The sequence below is a fragment of the Protobothrops mucrosquamatus genome, unplaced genomic scaffold (assembly GCF_001527695.2).
Source record: "Protobothrops mucrosquamatus isolate PMUCROS unplaced genomic scaffold, P.Mucros_1.0 scaffold1, whole genome shotgun sequence".
NCBI classification, from domain to species: Eukaryota; Metazoa; Chordata; class Lepidosauria; order Squamata; family Viperidae; genus Protobothrops; species Protobothrops mucrosquamatus.
Genome location: NW_015386388.1, coordinates 6,289,804 through 6,301,825, shown reverse-complemented (window position 1 = coordinate 6,301,825; position 12,022 = coordinate 6,289,804). Strand labels below are relative to the sequence as shown.

The window sequence follows — 12,022 nt, the reverse complement described above, 5'->3', positions numbered from 1 at the left end:
TATGGGAGTGGTTACATCTCAGGAGGAGGGGAACATTTCCTTACTACCATATACGGTCTTTTTTGTGCCCTTTAGGAAATGAGGAAGTCACCTTAGGCATACGTGACCTAGCTGTTGGTCACGTAGGCTAGCTTTTGTTTGAGAAAGTACTTAGCAATAAGCATTGATACATTGTATAGAATATTGCAACACCCTCCCCCATTCTAGTTTAATGACTCATGGTAATATTAAATTATAAACTATATAAAGAGAAAATGAAAAATAAAATTGACAACCATCTGCACCATTGCAGTAAAAAGTAAAATATAGTGCACTAAATAAAAATCACTGGAATAGTTAAGCTTCTCTTATTAGTTCTTTCATATGTGAATGTTAAGTACAAAGTAAAGTAAAGTAAATGACATCTTAAGGATTTCTCTTTGTGACCGTTTGAAGTTACGACGGCACTGAAAAAAGTGACTTGTGAACATTTTTCACACTTACGACCATTAAAGCATCCCCATGGTCACATGATCAAAATTTGGGTGCTTGGTAAATGGCATATATTTATGATGGTTGCAGTGTCCCGGGGTCATGTGATCACCTTTTGCGACCTTTAGACAAGCAAAGTCAATGAGGAAGCCAGATTTACTTAACAACCATGTTACTAATTTAACAACCAGATTACTAAGTTAACAACTACAGTGGTTAACTGCTGTGGCAAGAAAGGTTGAAGAAGATTGTGACACACTTAATAACTGTCTCACTTAGCAACAGAAATTTTGCTCTCAATAGTGGTTGTAAGTCAAGGATCTGATGGATATATTGAAACTGAAACAGATTTAAAGCTAGGAAATATTCCTTTAAATTATTAGGCTTTTGCCAAGAAATGCCAGCTCTTCAATGCAATGGAATTTTTCCCAGAGTCATGACATTATATTACTACTCAAGACATGAAAAAGTAAAAAGGGGATTGGCATTGCTAGGAAGGATATAGCATGACTGATCCTTGGCTATAATGAAGTCAGTAAGATTTTGTGGAGAAACCTTAAATATGACCATTATCCCAGCTTATTCTCTAACCACAGATGCAGAAGAGAAGGAGGCGACTTGTAAATTTTATGATTAAGTTCAATTTGAAATTGACAAAATATGCAACTCAGATATGTTGCTTGTGATTGGATACTGGAATACCAACATTGGAAATATTGATGACAAAAATGTAGTTGGATTGTATGGCTTAGGAAATTGAAATAAAATGGAAGGAACTCTGGAGTTAACCACTGCAAATATCTGAGAAAGACACTTCTATATTGGGTGATATGAAATAGATTTTCAAAGTTTATAAAATAAGCATGGAATTTAAATGTTTAATGTGGAATATAAATGGGAAAAATAACCCCCCAAAAGAAAAAAGATACCTGAGAAAATTAAAACTGGATGTAATTTGTCTAGAGGAAACATACTGTACATGAATGAATTTATAAAAATTTGGGAAAAGAATTTTTGCAATCAAAATGATACTATCTGATAACAAAGACACATGTGAGGTTGAGATTAATTGAGAATGAAACCGGGATTGCGCTAGGGATTGCGCTACGCCCCAAATAATAACAAAACTATATTTTACAACATATTTTACAATAGATCTATTTAAAAATGAATGGAGTTGGAATTAGATACATTTAATTTCATATGGCAAGAGAAAGAAACAAGATTTAGTGTTAGAAGATGCAAAAACAAAGAGGAAGATTGGGTTTACTGTATTTAAAATTGTATTTTGTTGCTCAGTGTTTTATAGCAGTGGCTCCCAAATGTTTGGGCACCAGGGATTGGTTCCATGGAGAAAGGTTTTTCCATGAACTGGAGGGGGCATGGTTTCATGTGCTGCCTGCATCCCATGATGGGACTTTGCTTGTTTGAGTGCTCTGGTTGCTGGCATGCCGCAGATTGATGCCGGTGCATGGACCGGGGGTTGGGTAACTGTTTTATAGAATAGATGTTTCTGAAAAATAGGCAATGTTTATAGTTAGAAGATCACAACCTGAGGCTTGGACCACATGGATATTTATGGTATGATAAAGTTAATATGGACTTTAAAAGTCATTTTATTATTTAGAATGTGTAATAAATATAAGCCCAGTTCGTGACCAAAAACACCTTTATGAATCTCAGCTCAAGAAGTGTATTACAGAAGAGAACAACAGATAAAGATAAATGTTTGTGGTAACAGGATCTTTTGGAAAATTACCAAAGGAAATTTAAAATCAAATCAAGAGAACAATTAATAGCAGAATAATATAGTTGTCAATGTTTCTTCCATTTACAGTTATTTGAAAGATTAAAAATAGATACAAAGACTTACAGTATGGAGCAAAATAAATCAGAATTTGAAATACAGCTATGAACTCATAATGATCATGTGATTGCTAAAATGTACAAACCTTGGTTGAAATTTGAAATAAAGGAAGAAAAGGATAAAAAATGTATGATAAACTGAGATAAAAATTTGGTTTTATAAAATGATGTATGATTGTTATATTATGCTGTAGAAATTATCTAGAAGGCACTTGGAAATGTGAAAACATGACAGGACATTTATCATGCTTGATGGATATATAAAAAAAGCTAAAAAAAGGTTTGGATCCAAATGCTTACTTTGATACAGAAGATTCAAATATCAATATTCAATTGAAGAATTATTTTTTTTTAGGATTAATGGATAAACAGCCATGGAAGATTATTTCAAAATCTGATCACAATAGCAAGATTACTTGTATGCATGGAGATGGAAAGATCTCCCTCTATGGAAGAATGGTTGTGAGGCAGACAGATTTTCTGAAATAGATAAATTAGCTTGTTTGATTAGAGAAAAGACTGGAAGTCTCTTATGAACCTTCTGCATAAAAATGGGAAAAAAATGAACTTGTGACTTACAATTTTGATGGTTAGACAGGTTTGATTAGTAATATGATGTAACTTTAGAGACAGATTAAAATATATTTATACTTAGTACTGCTGTGAAGGATACAGGAATTCACTTATTTAACTTTTTAATTTTTTTCCTATTTTTCTTTAACTTTTTTCCTTGCACTTTTTTTTACTTTATTTCTTTTTCTTTTTTCTTCCCTATTAAAAGTTTTAATAAAAAGTATACATTAAAAAAGAGATTTCATTCTCCTTCAGTAGGCTGGGAATATTAAGATTGCCTGTGGAATTGTCAATATTGCAGCCATAGCAAAAATCTTACCTTCCCCTTTAGAAGAACATTTGTTAGAGTCAGGAACCATGCACAAATGGAACTTAGCATCCTATTATCAGCAGCCAATAAATGGAGTTTAGTGATCAGTCTCAAAATATTATATGAATAAGTTTGTGTAAATATTATAAGGAGATCTGATCACACACATTTTTAAATTAAGACTAATGTATAATTTTATCACATATGAAATGCCATATATCTACTTTTCTGACTCACAAAGTTTGGAGTCAGTGTTGCACAATCCCTAAGAGACATCACTATATTTGAATTTCATTTGAATTTGGTGAAAATGTGTTCAAGGTTTGCATTTAAGTTTTATTTAGTATATGGCGAAAATGTTAAAAAGCACATCACAATTACATTCTCAATGCCAAATATGAAACTATTTACTTTAGTTACAAATTCAAAAATAGACTATTTACATACAGATGAACAGTTCATACAGTTCATACAGTTCATTTAGTGACTGTTCAAATTTACAATGGCATTGAAAAATGTGACTTATAACTGTTTTTCACAGTTATGACCTTTGTAGCATCCCCATGATCATGTGATCAAAGTTCAGATGCTTGGCAACGGACTCATATTTATGATGGCTGCAGTGTTCCCAGATCATGTGATCTTCTTTTATGACCTTCTCATGAGCAAAGTTAATGGGGCAGCCAGATTCACTTAACAACCGGGTTTCTAACTTATCAACTGCAGTGATTCACTTAACAACTGTGACAAGAAACATCGTAAAATGGGGCAAGATTCACTGAACAAATATCTCATTTAACAACAGAAAGTTTGGGTTCAGTTGTGGTTGTAAGTCGAGGACTGCCTGTAGTCGATACATAGTGGAGTTGCCTATAGACTATCTCCGGGGTTTCCTTGATATGCATTCAGAGGCCACTGTTTCACAGTATGTGTCTCTCTGTCTGTCTGCCTGTCTACCTGTCTGCTCTGGAGCACCACAGCTATATTTCGAAGAGGAGAGCCTTCCCCATTTAAGGAGGAGACTAGCGCACCTGCAATTTTAAGTCCTAATTCTATTGTGGCCCCATAGCCCCATAGAATGGGTAAAGCTGAAAGGCTCTGAGGAGGGAGATAGAATAATATAATAATATAACCCACTACCTCTGTTTAATTTTCACATACCTGTTAATATGCAAGTTATCCTTTTCATCAGCAGGACCAGGATTCTTTATTTTCTCCCCTTTTAACTTTTTTGCGATGTTCTGCTCCTCTGGGGTTGTATGACAGAAGGCTTCATGAACATTCTCTATTTTGAGATGTGTTGGTTTGATTGCAGGAGTAGGGGAGCTCTTAGAAAATAAAGCAGTTGGATCATTTTCTTTTTTTGTTTCCTTTGCTCGAGCAGTGGGATTCTTTTTATTCTTTTTCTTTGTCTTTTTTTCAGGTGCATATTGAGTTTCTCTCTGAGGAGGTGGGCCCTGAGGAAAGGAATATTTGGAGATTGAATTTTAATTTCCATTTGCTATAATAAACTGGAGTAGACAATTTGTAAGTTTGAGACTTAACATCCCAGTATACTGACACTTTATGTATTTCAGCTGCCAACTGTTGAATACTATATACAAGCATAAAGGGAATGGATTTAAAATGTCCTTTGTCTCTGCTTCAGGTGTTGAATGAGATACTATTGTGTCATGTTATGTCATTATGCCTCCAGAAATCTCACAGTATTTTTCAACTAGGGTCAACACCATTTCTGCTGGTTTGGGGGAGTTGAGGAAGGTTAAAGTGTTGCTCCTGAGAAAGTGGACAGGATCCTTGGGAGTGTGCGCACAAGCACCTGTGTTTTAGATCCATGTCCCTCCTGGCTAGTGAAAGCTTCCTGGGAGGTGACAGGCAGGTCGACTCTGACAGTGATTAATGCTTCTCTACAGGAGGGGGTAGTGCCTCAACACTTTAAGTAGACTGTGGTCCTCCCTCTTCTCAAGAAGCTATCACTGGATTCCATCCTATTGGATAATTTCTGACCTATCTTTCCTTTTGGGGAAGGTGGTTGAGAAGGTGGTTGTACGGCAGCTCCGTAGGTTTCTGAATGGAACAGATTATCTAGATGTCTACCATTCAGGATTCAAGCCTTGATATGGGCCACAAATGGCATTGGTTGTGCTTTTGATGATGTCTGGTGGGAGTGGAATGGGGTAGTGCATCCATCCTTGCTCTACTTGACCTCTCAATGGGTTTTGATACCATCAATCATGGTATCCTTCTGGAGTGGCTTTGGGGGTTGGGAGTGAGGGGTCTTGTGCTATCCTGGTTCACTTCCTTCCTCTGAGGCTGTTCTCAGTTGGTGTTAAAGGAGGTGAGAGATTCAGCCCTTGCCCAATGCTTTGCGGCTCCTGCAGGGCTCAGTACTCTTTCCTCTCCTATTTAACATTTACATGAAGCCATTGGGTGAGATAATCTGTCACCATGGACTGAGATATCATCAATATACTGATGATACTCAGCTGTGGTGAGTTAAGTGATGCCATTACCTCCCTCTCACAGTTCCTGAAGCCTGTTAGGGGCTGGATGGGGAGAAATGGGTTGAAACGGAACCCTGGCAAGATCAAGTGGCTCTGGGTTTGGGGTTCTTTGGCCCATGGAGAATTGCCACCTTTGGTCTTGGATGGGGTGGCACTGCCTCAAATATACTCTGTGAGTAATCTGGGGGTAGTTCTGGACTTGCGGCTCCTGCTCGAAGAGCAGGTGGCAGTCCTGGCCAGGACAGCCTTTGTGCAACAGTGGATTGTGCATCACTTACGCCCTTTCCTGGACCAACAATCCCTACTCATCATCACTCATGCCTTAGTAACCTCCCGTATTGACTATTGCAATGTGCTTTACATGGGGCTGCCCCTGAAGAGCATCTGGAAGCTCCAGTTGATGCAAAATGCAGCAACCCACATGATTTTGGGCAGACCTTGGTGTGCACATGTGTCACCTCTCCTGCAGGAGTTGCATTGGTTACTGATTTACTTTCATGTGCAATTCAAGGTGCTGGTTGTCACCTTTAAAATCCTTCATGGCTTGGGACCAGGTTATCTGAGGGACTGTCTCTTGCCGGTCACATCTACCTGACCTACTAGAGTGGGGAGGCAAGAAATATTGTGGGTCCCATCCCCTAAGGAGATGCATCTGGTGGGACCCAGAAGAAGGGCCTTCTCTGTGGTGGTTCCCTCTCTCTGGAACATCATCCTCTCAGAGATTAGACTGCCCCCCACTCTAGCAGTCTTTCGGAAGGCACTGAAGATCTGGTTCTGCCAGTGAGCCTGGGGAACCCAGAGTGAGATGGAGCCCATTAAATGGCTAGTTTGAATGTGTGTTGTCGCTGGGGTGGGGTAATTATTTTATTATTTTATTATTTTTCTTCTTGTTATTTTTTATTCCTTTTATAGGATGATTTTATATTTGTGTAAGCTGCCTTGAGTTGCCATGTGTCAGTAGGCGGCAATATGAATTTTCAAAATAAATAATCTAAACTAAACTAAACTAAGATATTGATATTCTTCAATATCTTCATAAATTATTTAGATGAGGGAATTGAAGGGGAACTCATCAAATTTACAGACAACACTAAGCTAGCAGGAATAGCAACACCCCAGAAGACATGTTCAAAATCCAAAAAGATCTTGACAGACTTGAACACTGGGCCCTATCTAACAAAATAAAATTCAGTGTAGATAAAAGTAAGGTTCTACACTTAAGTAAGAAAAACCAACTGCATAGGTATAGACTAAGGCAGGGGTGTCAAACTGCCAGACCATGGGCCGGATGTGTCATGCTGAAACCGCGTCCACTCCATTGCCGACAATGGAAAAAAAGTCACGATACGTCACGTGATGTTGTGAGTTTGACACCCCTGGATTAAGTGAATACCAGTATATTGACTAGGTGAATGCCAGTCTAATGCCAGTAACTGTGACAGGGCTGTTGGAGTCCTAGGGGATAATTACTTAAATATGAGCCAACAATGTGCAGCAGCAGCCAAAAAAGCCCACATAATCCTAGGCTACATTAATAAAGTCATAGAATCAAGATCACATGAGGTTCTAATACTGCTTTTCAAAGTTTTAATAAGACCACACTTGGAATACTGCATCCAGTTCTAGTCACCGCAATACAAAAATGATGTTGAGACTCTGGATAAAGTGCAGAGAAGAGCAACAAAAATGATTAGGGGGATGGAGGCTAAAAGGTATGAAGAATGTTTACAGGAATTGGATATGTCTAGTCTAATGAAAAAAATAACTGGGGGGGAAAACATGATAAGACTATTCCAATGTTTGAGGGCTCCTACAAAGACAAGGGGGCCAAACTATTTTCCACAGCACCAAAAGGCAAGACAAAAAACAATGGTTGGAAACTACTACTTATAAGTAAGGAGAAACTTCCTAATGGGGAGAGTAAATAACCAATGACATAGCTTGCCCAAAGAAGTTGTGGGTATTCCATCACAGAAGGCTTTCAAAAAGAGACTGGACAACCATTTGTCTGAAATGATATAGGATCTCCTGCTCAAGCAGAGGGTTGGACTAGAGATCTCTGCGATCCCTTCCAACTCTATTTTTCTGTGTTGTATCTCAATTTGAGATTTAATCTGTAACATCCCAGCCTATGACTTTAACCTGAGATTAAGGCAAAGGTTTAATTCATTCTCCAGCAGGACAAATTGCAGTTTCTGTTAAGACTCTTTATGTATTTCAGCTGCCAACTCCTATATGTATATACAAGCACAGAGGAAACGGATTTAAAATCTCCTTTGCCTCTACTTCAGCTGTTGTATGAGATAGTATTGTGTCACTTTATGTCTTTGCAGATCCCAGAAGTCTCACAGTACTTTTCAAGTAAGGTCAACACCCTTTCTGCTGGTTTTTGGGAGTTGAGGAAGGTTAAAGTGTGCAATTAATGTATTGAGCCTTGCAGGAATTGAAGGCATCTATTTTATCTCCTAAAATGTTTACTCCCCATTTTGAGTTGCTTATTTCTAAGTTGAGTGGGTTTAGGGAGAAAAATAAATGCCATAATACTGCATCCCTTTAAATGAAGACCATAAAATTTGACTTGGGTGACACTATGCTATCACTGGCTAATCAATATGGTGATTCCTGAAAAAACAAAAAAAGCTTATTGCCACAAGAAGGTTACAGATAACCTTCATTTAGTGACCACAATCAGGACCGACACTGATTAAGTGAAATGGTCAGTGAGAGAAACCACAATTGTGATTCCGTTTTCTTTACAGATCTGTAATGATCATAAATCTGAGTGTTGCTCATAAAGTTACATTTTTATCACTATTGTAACTGTGAATGACTGTTAAACAAGCCAATTACTAACCAGGGACTACCTGCATTGTTCTTTGCCTTAGACAGAGAACTTAGTCCAGCCTCGCCCCTGTTCCTAGCAATATATAAAAGAAGTATATCTCTCGCCTACAATACCACTGTCGCTTAAGAACATAGGAAGCATCCTGCCCAATGGTGGGATTCAGTCAGTTCGCACTGGTAGCTAATTTTTTGTTGCCCAGGCCCAGAATGGAGTTCTGGAAGTGGCATCCACACAGAGAATTGGTTGTTCATATATCTGAATTCCACCACTGATCCTGCTGGATTAAGTCAAAGATCTATCTAGTTCAGCGTTTTGTGGAAAACAATGATATGATGCAGTCAGAAAATTCATAAGCAGGACAAAAGGGAGATAGCCTTCTTCCATTATTGTTCTTTTGCAACTTTAGAGTACATTATATCTGTTCTGCTACTTAATTCTTTTGCAAACAGTATCGTGCAGTATGAGAAGTAACTCTGCATATTAAGTGAGTGCCTTGCCTCAAATTTTGTTACAGTTTTTGATGGGAGAGAAAAAGATGAAGACCAGTTGACTTGTGTGGAAATGCAAATTTGGCTGGCCTTGAGATCTTTGCTCAAATCAGGTACATTCCTGGAGCAATTAACTGATTCCAATCGTACCAGAAAGTTATGTGCTTCGAAACAAAGATCCATTTTCTGGAAATTAAATATATATCTGTAAGTAAGGGGTCCATTCATTTCCAGTAAGGGAAATGAAAGATTCTTTTCTCTTTGTTGTGCTCCCTGATAATTCCCAGGACTTCAGAATTAATATCACTGAAGGGGATCTCACTTTAGGTTTCAGAGGTGGAACTGGAGGTGCACCAGGATTCTTCAATTTTTTGTTCTCCAACTTCTGCTGTTTGGAATTTATTTCTGAAGATGGTCGTAGTATTTGCACAAGCTTGATCCAGCCGCTGAAAAGGTCTAGTTGCTGATGTGGTGGAGGGTACAGCTGAAGGTAGTACGTGCGGCCTGTGACTAGTTTAAGTCTCAGCTGCTTCTTTTCCAAGCTGTGAACTGAGATCTTGACCAAGGACAAAGGGAATAACCTATGTGATACAAAATGGTTTTGAAACATTGAATAACATTCATGCACTCAAGATAGTATTTAAAAGGTTCACATGTAGGAAAGCATTTCAGATTCCCTTATTAATTATGGTCAGCTGATTCATCTTCATATTTTAATAGATGGGTGTTGATATAGATCAATATCTTGTGCTTCAGTATTTTAGCGAGTAAACTAATGGAGAGATACAGAATCTGTTGCTTAGACAAAATTTGTCGAAACATTTTTAAATCCTCAACAAGACAATATTCAGAAGTAGCTCAGGCAGGTGCTATCTAATTCACTGAAACAAGAAGGAGAAAGAAATACAGAACACCGATATAAGAGAATATTTTAATAGTTCAGAGTTAAGCACTGATGATATTACCTAGTTTGGTAATGAAAGGTTTGCAAAAAAGTCACCAAGCCCACAAAGTACCAAGTACTCCAGACCCTAAACTTTCAAGATTCCATTATTATATTCAGTCCCAATAAATGTGTTTTTAGCCTAATAGTTGATTAGCTGTTCTAGTATAACATTAGTTAGTGAAGCTAACATCAATTGCAACTCTCATTGTTTCTGTATCTCTTCCTTCTCTTTATAATTCAGTATATGAGGGAGATATAGCTTCAGAATGTTATCTTGCTGTAGACGTTAAAAATGATTCTGCCCCTTTTGCCTAAGCTGCAGATCCTATTTATCTATAACAAGGTTATCTTCTTACTCCATTCAATGTATAGTTTTAACAGGGTATACAGTATTTTGAAAAAGGTATGTGCAAAATTTTAGGAAACTGTTTTATGAAAATTGTATTTGAGTTCCTAATAAATTTTTTACTTTGGATCTCCTTATTTCAAAAGTCTGCAGTTGCTAAAGGGAGTTTGGATTAGAGTTCAGAATTAATTAATTAATTAATTAATTAATTAATTAATTCTGCACTCTCCTATTATTTGGTCATAAAGGCAAAAATACTGTAATTACAGAAGAATAGAGAAAAAGTTAATTTTCTTCAGTTAGAGCAATCTAAGGCATGAAACAAGATTTTACAAGATTTACAATTCATAAAATTGAATTTCTATAAAGAGAAATTGCTCTATTATCATTCCATCCAATTCAAATTTGTATTATGTTAACACATTATAACCCTGTAACAATATTATATCAATCCAATGGTAGGTATTTAACCCAATTCTGAATATAGATTCAGGAATTATTAATTCGGATTAAGCACTGGTGTATTCCTTTCAGTCATATTGTATATTAAAAATAGGTATTTTGTACTGGCTCATGACTAGAACAAAATCACCTTTGTTGTTGTTTTTGTGTAAAAGGAAAGAACCGCATGCACTGAGCAATGTGGTTATGAAAGATAGAGTTTGGGGAAGAACATTAGGGGCAAGGAGGTCCTTAGCAGGCTAGATGATAAGATGATAGTTCAGAAGTTACTATCTTAGAATGACTTCAATATGGAATGTTATCATCTGGACATGATTGTGATAATATTGAAAGACTCACCTTTTAAGTTCCAAATTCCCCTCAGTGTGCTGATGGAATAAGGATGTGGAATTCAAAATATGTTCTTCAGGTGGAACAATAGCGCTTGCCAGAAGCAGGGTATTAGGGACTGGTTGCATGTGAATGGTAGAAGTGACTCCAAGTGTAATGATTTTCTTCTTATTGTGGACGTCAGTTGGTTTACCTTCCTTGTTGATCTAAGTTACATGATAAAGGTTTTTGATATTAATATTACATTGTATTTAAATATATTACAGATACATTAAAAGAATTTATTATTGTCATAATACTGTATATAAAATATTTAACCCTCAATGGTTTATATTTATTTATGCAATTTATTTTCCACCTCAATCCAGACAGACTCTAGGCAGTTTATAGCGTCTGTTTGCAACCCACCAAATGATTCATGCTACTAGAAAAAGCTTAAGATGTGAAAATAAAAGCAAAATCGATACATCCATGGTGGTACAAGGGCGATTGTCCAAACACATTAGGGTGGGGTAGATAATAGAAGTTAAAAAAAGATAGAAGATGATGGCTTGTAAAATGTACACAGTGGGGAGAAGGCTGGTTCTCGAACAATGCCAATTTTAACTTGTTACTGGTAGATAGATAGATAGATAGATAGATAGATAGATAGATAGATAGATAGATAGATAGATAGATAGATAGATAGATGTAGAATTTTTACTAAAGCAGTTTTTTTTACACAGAATAAGAACAGTACAAAATTTTAAGTTAAAGATAAGACAAATGAGAAAAGTAATGAAAAGTGAACAAGAAATGAAAAAGAAATAGAAAAGGGGAAAAAAAGAATAATACTTCCAATGTTTTTAACAGTGGTTATAAATACATTTATATTTTACTGT

The 12,022-nt window shown here is 36.7% G+C and overlaps 1 protein-coding gene across 1 annotated transcript; it reads right to left on the bottom strand.

Annotated features, from left to right (window-relative positions):
- Positions 1 to 4,381: 4,381 nt before the first annotated feature.
- LOC107303028 (protein FAM71A) lies at positions 4,382 to 11,614 on the bottom strand (the record flags this gene model as incomplete). The annotated part of the gene is made up of 4 exons (XM_015832208.1): positions 11,609 to 11,614; positions 11,151 to 11,347; positions 9,380 to 9,638; positions 4,382 to 4,677 (listed from the first exon to the last, which is right to left on the bottom strand). Coding segments are annotated over exons 1-4 (758 nt in total), but the record flags the coding sequence as incomplete, so codon positions are not given.
- Positions 11,615 to 12,022: the final 408 nt, after the last annotated feature.